The following is an 18,407-nucleotide window of genomic DNA, read 5'->3' as shown; positions in this document are numbered from 1 at the left end:
CTCTCTCTCTCTCTCTCTCTCTCTCTCTCTCTCTCTCTCTCTCTCTCTCTCTCTCTGTTCTGCTCTCTCATCCCGCAATCCTTCTCGTCGCAATTTCATTCTCGCGGCATCGAAACAGCCCCTGGCGCTTCTTCGCCCGCGAATAGACAAGACGATGGCGATGGCGCGAGTTCCTAGGAGATTCCCAATGCCGTTGGAATTTTATGCGCGGTCGGAGGAGAGTGGTATTTACTTACATTGAATCGCACCCCGAAATTACTTTTACCCCCTTTCGGCACGCCGAGCGTTCCTCTGACGATCGAGCTCGCTGGAGATCGATCGCGAAAGAACTGCCGCCACTGGATTGCGTACATTTTAGATTTCTCTGGATTTATTTTCATACGTTTTTACCTAAAAGCTAGTATCCGAGTATCCGTGACTGAATATTGTCCGAATAGTTTTGGAATACGCGGGCGACTCTTCGGAGTGTTCACGTGCACTTTATTCGCGAGGTTCTCAACGTATGCGTGGCCGAAAGACCGACGTTCGACGATTACGTACATGCTAATGCGCAAACAAAACTCCAAGTGCACGGTGTCTGGCTTTTCGCGCGTATGACGAGATACCCCTTACATCACAATTCCCTTTCTTTTGCGGGAAACCCCCGCGGAGGATGCCTCGCTCGCGAATGTACGCAATACGATCATATAAGCTTTTATGAAGTTCTTGCGAAACCCCATCGCCGTCGAAATCCAACACGCGTTTATCCCCCAAGACGATTGCCTGGATACGACAAATACTTAGTGAAGATCGCGTATCTCGTTGCGGAATATTTCTTCCATCGCACTTTCCACCTTATCCTAGTCTTTCTGACGTCGCAAAGTCGAAATTCGGGATAAAAAGAAAAATAGAGAAAAAGTTACAATTGAATTTTACTCGAATTGAATAAATAATTTTTCTCAAGGAGGATCCCGCTCAAGTTATCGCGGTTGCTCTCGCAAAATTCATTTTCGTCGTCGATTGAGGTATACAAAAAGTTTTATTGTTTGTTCGTTTCTTCCGAGACATAACCAGGTCTCGATTCTAATGTGGAAAAAGCTCCTTCGAAATTTCATCCCGGGAACGTCGCCCCTTCTGTCTCGCATTACGTCGGTTTTCTGGGACATCGTGTATACGAAAAAGCGGAAGCCGCGGCGGGAAGTTGGCGAAACGCGCGGGAGGAAAACATAAAGGGCCCGAAGGAAGCCACTTTTCAGCCGTCTAGGAAACCGGAGGAAGAAATCTAGAAAGCCACCACCGTCCCTTCCCCCTTTTACCACTCTGCCTCGGTCACGGAGGCGGAACGTGCCGGTTTTTGTCCCGTGACAAATCTGTGCAACTTTATTCGAGAACGCCGCGAGAGAAGTTAATGCTGTTTGTCTCGCGGCAACGCGCGGGAGGCCGGGGACTGCAAGTGGGGTCGCGTGAAACGCGAGGTCCAGAAGTTCGCCGTGCCGAAAACAGGGTGAGCCATCTCAGGGGTGTCTCTCGATATCGTGGCTCCGCTTTGCCACCGGATGCGGGCCAAGGATGGACATCCTCCCTTTCCCCTCAGGACGTCCTTGTTATGATCATATTTTGTAACCTTTCATCTCTCCAGTCTACTCCCAAGTATTGACAGAAAGATATTTCTATATCCCTTCGCTAACACAACGTCTCGTTCGTCAGTCTTCATAAAAAGCTACACAAAAAGGAACAATCTACGTCCGCTTCTGTTATCGAGAAAGATAAAGTTTACTTATCTATTTCCGAAATAATAGTACAGACGGTAGTAATCTCTGAAGTGTAATTTTTTAATTCGTGAGAGCTACATAATTACCGAGCTGAGAACGAAAAGGATAATGGGGGGAGGGGGGATGGATTGATCGACTCGGTAAAGTAAAGCACTCACACCGACGAAGCGAAGTTACAGGTGCACGAGCAAAAAATGCGCGGATAAACTCTCGAGTGTGCATCGCGCCGCAGAATTCGATATCGTCAGATAAAAATAAACGCTTTTACACGACTCTCACGCGTTTTCCCTTTCTGAAAGAGGGCGATCGTTCGTATGCGCGCGGAGCAAATTCGAGAATGTTTGCCGGGGATGTGGAATCCGACTTCAGTTATCGACTAAAATGAGATAAAGCATCGTAATTAAATTATCGTAATAAAATTGAGCGTAACATTGCGCAATTTATTGGACACTAGAAAAAGTTCGCGCGCCGAGAAATGCTCGCGCCCAATGAACAATTTGCTAAGTAACTGCGCTCGCGAAATGCTCCAAAATTCTTCGACGTCCGCGATAAAATTCACAGTGAGACTCTTCTTCTCTTCTTTTTCTTCTTGTTCCTCTTTCTTTCTACGTAGCTCTGGAGCTTCGCCAGAGCGCGAGAAACCGGAAGAGTCGCCCGAACTAATGACAAGGCCGATTCAAAACACCGGATTATTACGGCCATTAAGAGCCCCCGATCGCAGCCTCCCCCCGTTCCTCCGGTCCTCCGTCGGGGGACGGAGACGTCGCTTTGAAACTCGGCACGAGCATCCGAGGCGATTTAACGATGCAGTAAAACTTCCGCGAACTAGGAATTTAAGGCGAGGACGCAAGCGTTAATGGGCGTATTAATTAAGGGCGCGTTTCCTTAATCCCGATATTGCCCGCGGAACTTCACCATGCCTATTCGCGCATTTTCCCATACCTCGCTCGCGGCGAGTTTCTAGTTTTAATAGTTTGCTACTGAAGAGACGACTGCGAAATGGAGAAAAACTGCTTACAAGTCACGTTCGGCTGAACGGAACTGCATAACGAGTTGATTTCACACAGCTATACGGACTTTGCATCGTCAAAATAACCTTTACAGCAACATACGCGCGCGCACGCGCGCAAAATCAAGTCCATCGTGCAGAGGAAAAAACAAGTTATAAATTTGTGTGAGGAATGCGGGCCGCGATTTTGCCACCTCACGTGCCGTGCGCGAGAGAATTATTGCGAAACGATAGGGGACAGGACGAGAGGACTTGGATACTCTCCCAGGTCATATAACTGCACAGTGACGTAAGTCTCTGGTGGCGCGGCGAGATCGTCCGGGAAATTCTTCTCCGCTTGTGAGAGATGCGTCGACGGAATCATCGATCGTCGAATCGGCTTGGAAACGATGACGAGGCGAATTAATTCATGCTGATCTTACCAGTCGGGCGACTCGATGTTTCAAGAGAGGCAGCAACGTAAACGTCTCGTCCCGGCGAAAAACAAAACGGTGCAGCCGTCACGTTTGAGACGACGACAGGTTCGTTCGTAATCGCGTGATCTAGTCCGACGTATCCTCGCATAGATCTTCGCGAACTTGCGAGAACAAGACGCGAGTGAGCGAGCGAACGAGGGAGAGAGGGAGAGAGAGAGAGAGAGAGAGAGAGAGAGAGAGAAAGAGACGTAAACAGCTTCTAGCAGACGGGATATGCTGCAAAGCCAAAATATCTCTTCCTCCGCACCTACGGCCGGTCGGCTAAAGACAGATAGACGTGTTTTCGTCGGAGGAATCGAATAAGCAAAATAAACGAGACGGAACTCATTCAGGAAAAACGCGGCGTCGCCGACGTCACCGTCCGTCGTGCTTCGTGCCGGAATCATTTTCATCCCCTTCCTTTTTTCTCTCGCTCTCTCCGCTCTGTCCCGGCCGAGAAAACTTTTCGCTCTCATGTTGAGCGTACATATTTTCCCGTGCGGGAAAAACATAGCCGCTCGTGCTGCAGCGCGCATCTCGCATTAAAGATGAAATTGTTTTGACAATTTCGACAAATTCGGCCATCTCCCGTATGAGCGCTTTTAAAATCGGATATCGTTGCGGTTGAGGAAATTTATCTGTTGCCAATTCGCGTTCGTTTTTATTCGACTAAAAACACCATTTAAATGTGGCTACAGCTAATGGAAGCGTCTAGCTCTTTCGCCATATGTTAAACCACTCTCTTTGCCGGCCGCAGCGAAAAAAAATCACAAATTTATGAGAGCAGAGAGGAGATAATCCGTCTCTTACTTTGTGCAATCAAGCAGTTTAATCGCGCGTATTTTCGATGTAAGATACGGAGCTTGTGTAAAGATTAATTTCGATCGCGAAGCAAATAAAGATAATAGCGGTAACATATTAATTTGCGCTACGTAACGAACAGTGCTAATAACGATAGTACTAATAATATTCGCGGTAAGGTAAACAACGTTCTCGTTAATAACCACAATATACGAACACTGGACGGAAGGGTGGTTTGGGGTGTTGGCTGGTAGTGCCAGTGATGATGGTGATGGTGGTGGTAACCGTAATAGTTGCTATAATCGATATAGCGTATCGTATACGATGCAATCACGATAGAGGTGCAGACGAAATTAAAGGGAAGGCTGTTGCGGGCGTTTCAGAAATACGAGTAATCATTGAATTGCCTCGAGAAAAAAGATTGAAGTAATACATTCAAAAGTTATTACTACAGACGTAAATATCGCGAGATTTCAGTTGAAAATATCTGTGAACGAAAACGTTTAGGATTTCAATAATAGTTTAAACTTCAGTTCGCGAATTCAAACTCTGTGTTCAAACATATTATTAGAACAAAGTTTAAATTCAAATTTTAGTTCAAACTACTGTTGAAAGATTTTAGAGTGTTTCAACTGCATTCTCTCCATCGAACAGAGATTTCGATATAGAAGATATTTAATAAATATATACAACAATGTTTAGCGCGTGCTACGAATTCTACGATTCGAGAATTTCGTTAAGTTTCTTCGATTAAGCTCTGCGATCGCTCGAGAATGGACATGCGAGCGAATGAACGCACCTGCTCTCGCGTTCTCTCGTAAAATCGTGACGTTTCACAGCATAAAATTGATCTCGTAGTAAATTTAATCTCCGTTATTTTGACAGCTATCCCCCGAGAGGGTTCCCTAGATCGACCCTGCGCCATGAGCGCGAAACGACTCGTCGTCGCTGCCGCGTCGTCCTTTCCCCCTTTGCCCGAATTAAAATAGCCGACGAGTGCAGCGATCACGGGTGACCTACCCCGCGGTGGTGCACCTGCGACTCGTCTGGCTGTGCCATCGCGTCATATTTTATGCCGAAGTCATTTCCATCGCCGCGGAAAAGTTCCGCCTGCCAGCGACCGACCCGTCGCTGCCGCCGCCGTTCGCCGCCGTCCCCCTCCCTCCTTGCACTCGTCTTTTGCAATAACTTTTAAAGGAGCTCGGAATTAATATATTTTTTTCTAGAAAACCACCGGCGCGTTTTCGCAGCCGCGCTCTCCTACTTCTCTTTCTCTTTCCCTCGGTTGGGTATTGAACGCATAAATTACGCGACTTGGTCGAGCGATCGAAGAATTTTCCTCCTCGTGCTTTCTTCCTTTCCATCTTTCTTCCTCACTCTCTTTCCTTATTTCTTTCTTCTGTCTGCTCCCTTGACTTTTCCACCAATGCCACTTTTCTTCCTCCTCCCCCTTCATTTCTTTTCGTTATTTTAACTCGCGAGCTTTGTGCGCGCGGTTGTTACTCTGCGTTTTACATCGACGCAAAAAACGTGCCGTTTTCGGGTGTAACATTGTGATTTGACTGTGACCTCCGTTATCTCACAACGTTTTTTTCGCGTCTCTTCAATTCCGGCCGACATCTTCGTTCGCAACGTCGTCTACCCTGCCGAACCAGGACATCCCACCTCCGCGACGTCCAAACTCCGCGGATAGAATTAGTTGGTAGTTGTGATTTAGTTTTCGGTTCGATTACCTACCTGCTTCTCTCTCGCTACTCCAAGTCCTCCCTCCCTCCTCCTTCTCCTCTCCTCCGATCCTTTGATTCCAGTACCGACTAATCCTTTCGGAGATACTACCCTCCGGGAATTTCAATTTCGTCACGGCAACGGCTACGAGATTTCCCGTTGACCCTTAACCCTTTCAGGATAAGCTTTTTCGGATACATAAATATAAGGAAAAAAATCTCGCGAGTTTTATTGAATTTAAAATTAAAGAATAATATTTGCATGATTGATATTTTAACGTATTCTCTCGCGTTGAGTTGAGCCATTCAGGCATAGTCCGCGCAATTCGAGATATATGTATAAATAATATTTTTTAGTAGGAATTAATTTTCAGTTGATGCAAGAAACGAGAAGAAATATCGGGAGAGCAATGCTGCTCGCCTCGTTTACTCGAGAATTCGTTTATCGCTAATATACAAAATTATACATTTTTCTCTAGTAAACGTAGCGACGCCGGTGTCGCAAGAGATGCGAGCGAAATTATGAACTGTTGCAGAACTGAGACGCGATGCATTTAAGGGATAAGTCGCGCAGGTAAACACGCAAATAGGACGCGTAAATTCCTGGCTCTAGCTGCTAGCTCTTCCTTCTCTTTTTCTCTCTCTCTCTCTCTCTCTCTCTCTCTCTCTCTCTCTCTCTCGGCCAGATATTTCCTCTCGCTTCTCGTTTCTCTGGTATTTACGAGAACACGTATCTCGAGACATTTCGTTCAAAAAATCGTACACTCTCTCACCGGAAAAATAACGTCACGATGCTCGTGCAGCCTCGGCGACACGAGGCCGAGCGAAAAGAGGCGAAGCTCTTCGGAAAGAAGAAACGAAATTAGAAGGACACTTTGAAAAGTTCCTCGCTTAATCCGGATCTAACTTCCGGTATTCGGCACTCAGGGCAAATTCCAATTTTCGTCGGACACTTCGCCGATGAAGTTCCACGGCGACGACGACGACGACGAGAAGCTTCTGCATCTCCTCGCGCGCGGGATTTCGATTTTTCTCTCGAAAAACTTTTCTGCGGGTCTAATCTCACTGTATAAAGTAAAAAAGAAGAAAAAAGGAAGAAGTAAATCGGAAGGGTGGCGAAAAGGAGAAAAACGAAACGGGTCGTAGGAGAGCGAGCGACGAGTATCAGGGGGCCAGCGGCCGTTTTCCTGGGTGCGCCAACTCCGATAGAGACACCCGGAAATTGCGTCATGGTAGTGGCCGTCGTTCTTCATGGTTTCTGCATATTAGAGCGCATCCATTCTCCCTCTCCCCCCTTCGGCGCCTAACCGTCACCCACGAACGGACATCGTCGATTCGAACCGGCCGTGCGTTCCTTCCTGGTTCGCCGAATCGACCGATTCGCTGAATTTAAATAGAGAGAGAGAGAAAGAGAGAGAGTGAGTGAGTGAGTCAATACACGCTGTTCCTAAAAATATAAGACAAATTTCTCTCGACGACATTTCGAACCTTTCCTCGATATCTCATTAACACACACTTTGACGAGCGTCTTGAATTAAAATTGCATTCATGAGAAATTTGCATGAAATTACATGATGAAAATTCGGAATTCATCTGAGTCTGTAGGAAATTCAATAAAGACTGAAATTTCATCAAATGGCGTGCACGTGTTCAATAAATTTAATGCATCAAACGCGGATGCGGAAGTACAGATCTACATCGTCAAAGTATTAACTACAGTTTCTGAAGAAAATCGTAAAAAAGTATTGTAGAGCGAGAATTCCTATTTACTTTTTTTTCCCGAGAAAGACGAAAGGATTTTCTGTCACCGAATATTAGAAGCTAATTTATCTCGCGCGCGCGTTCGACGGGAAGGCTCGCGGCACGAAAATTGAAGCTTTATTTATTGCGCGGAGTTTGATCGAATCGAATGGCGCGAATGACTGATAGAAAATCCGAATACTTGGGAGCTCGCCGCCTGGTGAAGAGCGCAGGCGGGCAAACGAAAGGGAAGATAAATGGAATTCCACCGGAATTCCGCGAGGTTGCGGCGGATAAATGTTTTAGGGACTGTGGTGGCCTTCGTGGTTTCTCAGTAATCCGTCAGTGAATGCCTTGAGGAGACTCGGAGCTGCCTACGGAGAGAAAGATCGCAGCTTCCGATTTTTCTCCGGCTCCGAATGAGCGCGTTTTCGCGGGAGACTCGTTAATCTCGACGCGAGGTCGAGAGGTGCAATTAGCGCAGAGAGGTGCGCCGCGTACGTAATGTCTCGAGGTACACGTCGCATAGTAGTCGTACGGTTCTTTTATACGTAGTCTCAACATATTTTTACATTCTTCTTCTTTTTTCGAGGAAAATATTCGAACCCTTTGACACTCTGCGGCTGTGCACGATCGCGGAGAAACGATATAAGATGTAATTAAATTTCAAGTATTATCTCTTCATACGTTCATGATTCTAACATCTGCATTCCGTTAGCACACATTCGTACACTTTGCGTCATATTTCTACGTTGCGGTTAAAATTTTGCATTTTTCTCGTATTTTTCATACATATCTCTCTCACCCACATACACACACACATATCACATCCCGCTTTGGTTCCGACTCGATTTTCCCATTGATCGTTGATAAGCATCGCCAGAGCCCACTTGATCAACGATACGCATTCTCGTGGGCGATTAATTTGTCGATAATTCCTCCTACCTCCCTTCCCTTCCCGAAACCGCTCGCGAACAATCTCCCGTTTCGACAATGACAGACTGGGCGGAATTATTTCCGCCGCGACTCGACTCACCGTGGTTGCCGGCTTGCTCGAGATCATCCTCTCTTTCGCTCTCTCTCTCTCTCTCTCTCTCTCTCTCTCTCTCTCTCTCTCTCTCTGTCTCTTTCTCTTTCTCTCTCTGTTTCTGTTCGGCCTCGAAATCCTCTCGATATCACACTCACGACGAATCGCAGCTGCGCGCCGCGGCGAATACCGAAATAATCGCGAGTTCGCACTCGCTATATTTAGCGGGTCGACGCGAGCGGGAGCGAGCGGAACGCGATTCCGCGGGAACGCTCCTGCGACGAGAAGAAGCGTCTGATTCTCCGTCGCGATCGATGTGACGAATACGACGAGTATCGACCACTGACGATTCGACCGCAACGACGACGACGACGACGAGGAAAAGAAACAGCAGCAGTCTCTTCCTCAGTTGCGTTCTTCGGGTCCTCTTCGATGCACGTCGTCGTCGTCGTCGTCGTCGTCGTCGTCGTCGTTGTCGTCGTCGTCGTCGTCGTCGTCATCGTCGTCGTCGTCGTCGCTGCACACGCTCGCGTCAATTATATTTAGCGTGTCGCCGCGTGATCTCACTGACTCACACTGCCGCGAAATGCAGGAGGCGATGAACGCTCGCGCTACGCGTCGGAAACAGAGGCACGCGTGTTGGACCGTGCGGTTGCATCGGGTTGGACTCTCCGCGATGATGCCACGGCCGTCGCTGACTCACTAAATGCTCGATATATGCGTGCGCGATTCGCGCGTGCGATGCGGAGCGAGCTCGATTCGCGACCGCTCGTTCGCTCGCGTCAACGGAGCTTGCTCGGAGTCGCACGAGCAAATATAAGACAACTCGCGTTCGGGACGATGGATCCAGCCTGTTAAAATATCAAAGAAAATTTGCAAGAGATTTTCAAAAAGAAATTCAACGATCAAGCAACGAGTCGAATTTTCATGAAGCAAAGATCGATTGAAATGGGAAAAAATTGTGAAGAGAAGGATCGACGACTCAAGGAGAGTCCGCGATTTCTTATGCATTCGGTGTATTTGTATACCTGTCTCGTTTTGGAATCGCATTGCGAATTCGCACTCGAACGTCCGCTCTGCGAACCTCCTGGAGGTGTGATTCGAGAGACGTGATTCGTCGAGAATGGGATACCGATAATAAATGGCGATTTAAGATCGGCGTAATGATCAGTGAACTGCTATATAATAATAATAATAATGCGACGATCGACGTAACGATATCGAGTAGTGTGTTGCGAGCGCCTAACGACGGTTCATTGATGCCAATAAACGAACAGAGACGTCGGCGACGGGCAAAAGTCCTTGTCGACGAGCGGGAAATTAATCGGAGTAATAACACGCGTCACGATATGCCTGCTAAGTGCGGGCCCGGGTATTTATGCAGGTCGTGATTGTGACGGATCCCGACTTTGAACGCGCGACGCCGAAATGAAATTAAACCGGAGACTGACGGGTCGTAATAACCGGTGTCGTCCGTCCGCCTGCCCGTCCGCTCATGCTTATTTCTATCTGTTACACCGCCCTGCGACTGCCGTTGTAATTGCGATAATTATCGGCGGCGTTAAATCAACGTCGCGCGTGTCTTGCTCCCACGCGGATTCGCTCGCGCGAAATCCTACGCGAGACTTCGCGCGAAGACTCGGACAGATCGCGAATTACCCAGGCCGACGAAACGGGATTTTCAAGCCGGCAGAGTCGGTTTTGCCGTTAAAAGCCATTGCTTTGGGCACGTTTCATTTGTAGTCGGACGGGTGAAAAGGAGATTCGCATCTGCCTCCTTGGGAATCTTCTTTCGGTGCTCTTTGCTCAAGAAGACGCTTCCGACCGATATTTCACACTTAGAAACATAATTGTCGCGAGGCCTATATTAGAATAGACCGTGTCTAATTACTCGCCTTCGCAATATACGCTTCTCTCTCGTATTATTAGACTTAAATACTTACAGTTCACTTACAACATTTAATTGTAGTTTCCGCTCGATATATCTGTGTTATTTTTTCGACATAAAATATTTATTCGACATAGAATATTTATCAGTATATATTAATATTTTTAATTATTTTCGACAAAAAATATGCCACGATGAACCAGAAAGAAAAAGAGCGCACGATTTTTTAATCATTACATTATTCCGATCGTTTTGATGGTAATTATTTCGGCAAGCCGCCGGGAAGTAAAGCCGATGGTAGAAGGGACGAGGAAGGAGGCAAGGGGTACGGGAAAAAACGAGACCAACGGTGTGACGAGAGCAGAATCGCGGGACCGGTTAATGACGCAATAAAATCGCACGGCGTCGATGCCGGGCGCGAGTCCCCGACATAATTGGCGAAGTAATCGATTTATAGTTATTAACGCGGTAACGGTAACATTCGCGGCCATTTGCATATTCATGACGAGGAGGAAGAGGAGAAGGAGGAGGAGGAAGAAGGGGAGAGCGGCCTGGGCGATTCATTGTTGCTGCCGCTACGGCCCCGGCTCGAGCTCTCTCCGCACACTTGGATGCAAAACGCGTGTCCCTTGGACTGCGTTAATGAAAAACGACGTCGCTTACGCGTCGTAAAAATTTGATGACCTTCCCCCCCATCTCGCTAACGCGGAAACAAGATTCGCGATGCCTAACAGGGTCGCGAATTTAACGCAAACATCGTTACTCCCGTACGACATTGCACACACATACGTCATTACGTTTGGTACGCAAACAGTCATTTTTTACGGATTATTACCCGCCTCCGAGATAAGCAGATTATCGCTCGCCGGGATCACGTTTCTCACAAATCCCTCGTTGAATTGAATTTACGTCTCTTTGAATTGAAAATATGCGGCAGTCGTTATTCTTACGTTTTACTACGTTCTTTGCATTTTTCTTGTGTTTATTAGCGAAATATTTCGCGTTTCAGAGAGCATATCGCTGCCTCTTGTCTAAATTTCCGAAGCAATATTTTGCATATTTCACAATCATAGGAAGGAAGACCTCGTCTCTCCGCAAATCTCCGTTCGCAAAGGCCGAGGATCGATTTGTCCTCTTGATAATCATTCAGATTCCGCGAGAATCTCGTGGCGTAATTGACAAAGCGTTTCTCCCGAAGGATGACGGGAGTCGCGAGAGAAGGCCTCCTCCTAAGCTATACGAGACATTTCGAGACATATGTAGACGCATATGACGAAACACATGCGCAGCCGTCATGCCCCAGCAGCGGACTACCGCCTCGAAGAGGCCCCCTTCGGAGGAGGCCCCGTCTACGAACAGCTGTCCCCGTCTCTCGCTGCCTCACTATGGGGTCCTTGCCGCGGAGATGTAGTTAGAAATATGCTAGTGATACACGGAAGCGGATCGCCTGACAGAGAAATACGCGAGTTCGCGTCTTTCCGTAATATAAAAGCTGGACAAAAGCATGAAGAGAAAGAGCGGGAACGTAAGTTTGCCGTATCTCCGGGAACAAAATGCTGCACAACGAATATAAATATACAGCGCGATACCATATCAAAGTATAATTGGTTGAAAATGATAGACAAAAATACGAGCAGCGTTAGAAAAATAGGGGAAAACGGTGAGACGCACTGTACAAAAATAAAGGTTTCGTAAAATACGACAAAATACGTCACGCGAGGTCTGTTTTTTCTCTCTCTCTCTCTCTCTCTCTCTCTCTCTCTCTCTCTCTCTCTCTCTTCCCTCCTCTTTCTCTCCGCTCCTTTTTTTACACAAAACGTTTCGCAAACGTACACCGTGTAATTTTCAAAAGGAACACGGAGATTAATTAGAGCGCTTTGTTGCGAGATAATTGGAACTTGTGCGAGCGCGAACGGAGACGTAATTGTTCCATGCAGCGAGGAACAATCACAATCAATCTTTTTGATCACGTTTCAGTGCGATGCGCGTGCTGCTGTCCAAGTTGCCACGACCTTGGATCGTCGACGAGAAGAAGGACGATGGTTACACGGCCCTTCATCTGGCAGCTCTAAACAATCATGTGGAGGTCGCCGAGCAGCTGGCACGCGCCGGGAAAGCCGACCTGGACTTGCAGAATGTCAACCTGCAGACCGCGCTGCATCTCGCAGTCGAGCGACAACATACACAGATCGTTCGGGTGCGTTGGTCTTCGCGAAAAACAAATAAAAGAAAGATATTCTTGAGAACTATCTTCTATAATTCCGACAGTTCTATATTATCGATTAGTCGATAATTATTAATCGTACGCCTATTCAATTTGCTCGGTCGACAGTTGTTGGTTCGCGAGGGTGCGAATCTGAACGTCGCCGATAAGGACGGGGACACACCTCTGCACGAGGCTCTGCGTCATCACACGTTGTCACAATTGCGGCAGCTGCAGGACGTGCAGGACGTCGGGCGGCTGCTGATGGGTCTAGGCACTCAGGGCCAGGACAAGAAGAGCAGCTCCTTCATCGCCTGCTTCCTGGCGGCCCACGGAGCCGATTTGGAGCTGAAGAACAAGAAGGGCCAGACACCTTTGGATCTTTGTCCAGATCCGAATCTCTGCAAGACCCTTACCACCTGCCACAAAGACAAGGAATCGTTAGTATAATAGAGCGAGAGAGGAAAGGAAGAGAACCGCTTACGTGCGTTCTTCGACCCTTCGCTCTTCAATCTCTAGCAACTAAACCAATTTTATAAAAGTATCGAATATCGTCAGATATTTATCTAGTACTTCTTTTTAAAGCTCGCTTAACATAAAGATCGATCACCTCAACGTTATATAATTTTATATATAAATTCTTGTATAATTTATTTGAAAAAAGTCAAAAAACTTTATTGTTTAAAAATATATAACTTGGTATTATCTGAATATATTTTTTGAATGTATGATATGTGAAATTTGTTTTCTCTCTTTTTGTTTTTATAAAATGCAAAATTTTTTCCCAGGCATGACATCGAGACCGTCGTACCGTCAGCGGCGATCGACGAGTGTCTCGTGTGCTCGGATGGCAAACGGGAAATGTTGTTTAGCCCTTGCGGACACGTGGCTTGTTGCAACGCATGTGCGCCGAGAGTAAAAAAATGTCTCATCTGCCGAGAAAACGTCCTTTTACGTGTGAAGGTATGAAACTGACACTCCCAGATAGAAATGCGTGATGATCATGTTTCATCACAATGTGACTTCATATTATGACTCCAATTTGATACTTTTTTAAAGATCATTACGTGATCTCATGACATGAGCACCAGATGCACACAAATGCTGTACAAATTATGTTGCAAATTCTTGACATGATGTTGATTATTATTATTAAATGAGGTATTTTTGTGACAGCATAACATGTCTACATTCTGAGGCGTATATGAGCCCGCATCAATGTCTATTCTTGTCCTCATGTTTGAAGATACATGAATACAATATGAGCTCAGAATAAACACATTTTTCTATCTGGGCTGTTCTCTTTTCTACTGCGCTATTGTACACCGACTGACACAAACCATTGTTGCCCTTAAAACTTAGTCTTTCAGCAGCCATTTAACATCTACTTCGCATTAACACCGAATTTCTAGATTCCTATAGATACTTATAACGATAATCTCAACGATAACGCCAAGTTACTGTTCATGAAAAGAATTAATTCTACCTTTATGCGTTAAAGATGCATTTTCTAAAACTTACATTTTTTCATTTTAATTTCATAAATTGCTGACTTGATAATTTCTATAATTAAGTCAGACTCTAATCGTGATATAAAATGTATCTCTTTCGTCGATCTGATGCTGTGATCGTACTACATGGACAAACAATTCTTCGCGTATCTAGAAGCAGATCGTTCCTTTTGTCCTGAAATGCATCCTCTAAGGACGATACGCGCGCGATAAGCTCGGTAACTCTAGACGTATTCTACCCACGTCCTCGCGCAATAACGAGCGTTTGTTCTCAGATCGAAGAATGCGTGGTGTGTTCGGATCGCAAGGCAGGCGTGTTGTTCCGTCCGTGCGGACACATGTGCGCCTGCGAGAGCTGCGCAGCCCTGATGAAGAAGTGCGTGCAATGTCGGGCCCAGATACAGCACATGGTGCCGCTGTCGATCTGCTGCGGCGGTGGAGGCGATGTCACTTACGTGAAGGGATGCAACGCAGGTACAATGATCACCTCGGGATTATTTGATAACTCGATCGCCTGCACTTTGCAGCGTAAACGATGTTTACATCGCCTTTCATATTGTTGCTAACTGAATTTTATTTAGGACGTTTACTTCGATATTATTATATAAGAATCAATTATGTAAAATACAACGATTATATAATTATCTCGCTTCGGTCTTCCCGTTGAGATCTGTTCGCGCATCGCGACCAAATCAGAATTCTGCATCGTGCGTTTAGTTCGTACCGTGAGGAAGCAAAGAGAATCGCCGAGTGCTTTCTTTTAAACTGACTGTTATGCTCTCGCAGGGACGATATCCGATATAAAAGCAGACCCCGAGGAGGAACCGGTACCGTCGAACACCGGAGTTGGGGAAGCTCTTCTAATGAACAACGGCAGTCGAGATACTTCCCACAGCGACATACAAAAACTCCAGCAGCAATTGCAGGACATCAAGGAGCAGGTACGTGTCTCTCTTGCGTCTCGCTTCGTTATGCGCCGCTTTAATGAAACGAATAATTTCGTTTGGGCCGAAAGAAGTCCGCGTCGCGCGCCATACAATTACAACTTGCTCTTGGAAAACCAGGCGGCCAAAATTCTGAACCTTTTTGCCATGTACGCTCTAACTTTAACTATCACCTTGTTTAATCTACCACTGGCTTCGAGAAGAAAGTACAGCATAATCACTTTCGGGCTCCATTAGATTTTTTTCAAGCTAAATATTTGGATTTTTACTAATCCGGAATTAAAATCTCTTGTATTATGCTATCATAATTATGCTATCATAATTATTATTATCGTCATTATGATTCTATTATTATTACCGACTTTTTGCAAATTAAATTTTGCAAGATCTAATACAATTTCCAAGAAAGTTGTAACACAAATCTCCTTCATTTAATATAACAAAGAATTTAATTAGAAAACCGGCTATCACAAGATATTTAATATTAAAAATTGATTCGCGAAAAGAAAATAATGTCTTTCAAGTTAAATGTTTGCAAAGATCAGTTGCGAATTAGTCAATGAGTTCTGAGAACATCGAGTACAACACAGAGGCGTGGATCGTAAAATGATTCGCCCGTGGCGATTGATTGTTCCGACAGAAACGCGCCATGAGGAATAACCGTTGAGTCTCCGATTCTTTTTATTGTTGCAGACTATGTGTCCAGTTTGTTTGGATCGTCTGAAAAATATGATCTTTCTGTGCGGACACGGTACCTGCCAAATGTGCGGCGACCGGATGTCGGAGTGTCCAATATGTCGCAAGGCGGTCGACAAGCGCATTCTGCTCTACTAAAAATAAAGGATCACCGGGCGCGCTGCATTTTTCCGCCGGTGATTATGAAAGAAAGAGAGAGAAGACGAATTAAACCCACCACCACATTTCGCAGTTACGAGAAGAAGAGAGGCCGTCGTTTCTTCATACCACATTTATTTCTGACAACGACATTTTGATAAGTCGGTTTGCGCGAGACACGATAAACATCACACTCGGAGTATAACAGAATATTGATTATAAATATTGATTATAGAATCAATAATTATCATTAAGCTGCGATGGTCCGTAAAATGGTGAAACATATGATGGCTGAAGCTGATAGCGAATGACGATTAGTCGCGTCAAACGCGCGAAGTACGCACAATTATTATTTAATATTTGCATTTGTAGCAGAGAGAAACTTGTTTTACACGACGGATCATACATAATACGCTGTTGAAGTTGCGTCGCGTATGATGCAACTATAACGCGCGAATGCAACGTACTTAAATCTGAACCTCCTATGAAGATTTTATTTATCGTTCATGAGAGCGCATCGTTGTCTTTCCGCGTAATTAAAGAGTGAAAAAAGCTTATATCCCGTCACTCACACTAAGCATTAAGAAATTCTTCCATATATTTATTATTGATATATGTAAAAATCCCTCTACACACATATTTATCTTGAATCATTTCCACAATTGCTAGGCCAAGATCGATAGGTGGTGATATCGCATTTGTGTGTAGCTTTATATATTTTATAACGTTGAAATAAAATATATTGTTTGCTAAACACTAGAACCTGCTAACATACAATGTTACTTGTTATCGCGTAGTCGGCAGGAATGTTTTCAGTAACATCGCTACCGATTCGATTGTATACTCTGTTGTTATTATATACGGATCATAAAATAGTAAAAAATTATCTCAGTTCCCTCTTTCTATATAAATTTTACATGTTTGTTGTATATACTTCATGTAATAACACTTTCGCTATTACATATATTACTTTCGAGTATGAATAAGTGATGATATTATATTCGATCTGATTTGTACAATTTGTATCTTCTTTAATTCAAATATTTATATATTGTTATATATTACCTTTCGATTGACTCAAAAATCGTTTACATCGAGACATGTAACAGCCGTATTGGGACGGGAATTCGTGAACGAAAGATATGAGAGGAACAGAAAGTAAATTTATTAAACAGAATTATTCATACTCGCAAATCATTCCTGTTTTGATAGTATTTCTATTGACTTCACTATTTTCCTTAAATTTTTTTATTAGAGTGAGCGCGTTCCAGTACGCGCGTATGATACAAATAATATCGTATGATATTACAAAACAATGTGACAATTATCGTCTCATAGAACGAAAGTTATATCATTACATATTACCTTTACTGTATTCTACCCCCGATAATTCAATAAACAAATTTTATAAACTTGCCGCACAAAGTCCTATTTCCATATAAATGTCACACGACGAAACTTTCGATCGTTAAATAAAACATACGTTGGTTTTTGTTCGGGGATAAAAGCAAATACGTAAAACGAGAAATATACGAAAAATTATTTATTTTCCTCGAGAATTCGAATCTCGTAATACATAAAGCCACATTTATATGATAACTGAATTTACAGATTTCTATCTTCATTTGCCTTCTCAGGTAACATACTCGGCTAGAAATCTACGAGGAAAGTATTGGAGTATCGAATTTACATGCGCGATATGAACATCCATTCGCTGCAGTCTCTCTTGTACCATTAGCTATCCCTAAATCCGACGATCGCGCTGTCGCGTCTTTCGTGTAGATTCTCACGTAATATTTTATGCACATTCTTGTATAAAAGGCTATCTCACGCAATCGCACGACACGTGTTTGCAACGCTAACGGCACTTCGTAAAAAGATTAGACCGAGTATCGGTGGCGATTCGCCGTGGAGTCTACTTCGCGAGAGAAAATAAAGTTCACAAAGAAGAAGACAAAGATGTGCATCGTGTTCATGTGTATGTAACTATACAGGATGTTTTACAACTACCGTAAGATATTTTAATAGCATATTCTGAAGATAAAGTCGAAAATCCTAATACAAAAATGTCGAGGCTACAATAGTTTTTAAATTATAATCGATTAAAGATTACCAGTAATATCGCGTAGAATTCGCGCGCTCAAGCCCATAGTTATATAGCACGCACATTGTTTTATCATTTGTTATCGACTTCACAGTTAATATTAGTTTTTACTGCACAGCTGATCCCTGAAAACATTAATAATTAAATAAAACGATGTGCGTGCTGTATAACTACGAGCTTGAGCGCGCAAATTCTACGTGATATTAATGGTAATTTTTGATCGGTTATAATTCAAAAATTATTGTAGCCTCGATATTTTTATATTAGGATTTTTTACTCTATCTTCACAATACGCTATTAAAATATCTTACGGTGGTTGTGAGACACCCTGTATATATATATGTATGTATGTGTTTGTGTATATATATATATGTATATATATATATATATATATATATATATATATATATATATAT

General features: G+C 44.4%; 1 protein-coding gene across 1 annotated transcript in view; it reads left to right on the top strand.

Annotated features, from left to right (window-relative positions):
- Positions 1-17,302, top strand: part of LOC116841848 (E3 ubiquitin-protein ligase MIB1) — a 420,998-nt gene extending 403,696 nt beyond the window's left edge. The window contains exons 11-16 of the mRNA XM_032810270.1: positions 12,373-12,592; positions 12,728-13,038; positions 13,387-13,561; positions 14,385-14,583; positions 14,896-15,050; positions 15,747-17,302. Of these exons, the coding sequence (XP_032666161.1) occupies positions 12,373-12,592; positions 12,728-13,038; positions 13,387-13,561; positions 14,385-14,583; positions 14,896-15,050; positions 15,747-15,887 (1,201 nt within the window). The 3' untranslated portion in view covers positions 15,888-17,302. The remainder of the gene's footprint in view (positions 1-12,372; positions 12,593-12,727; positions 13,039-13,386; positions 13,562-14,384; positions 14,584-14,895; positions 15,051-15,746) is intronic.
- Positions 17,303-18,407: the final 1,105 nt, after the last annotated feature.

Source organism: Odontomachus brunneus, unplaced genomic scaffold (assembly GCF_010583005.1).
Source record: "Odontomachus brunneus isolate Ranch 3 - 2012 unplaced genomic scaffold, Obru_v1 Obru_scaffold_019, whole genome shotgun sequence".
Lineage (NCBI taxonomy): Eukaryota > Metazoa > Arthropoda > Insecta > Hymenoptera > Formicidae > Odontomachus > Odontomachus brunneus.
This window is presented reverse-complemented; position numbering and strand designations above follow the sequence as displayed.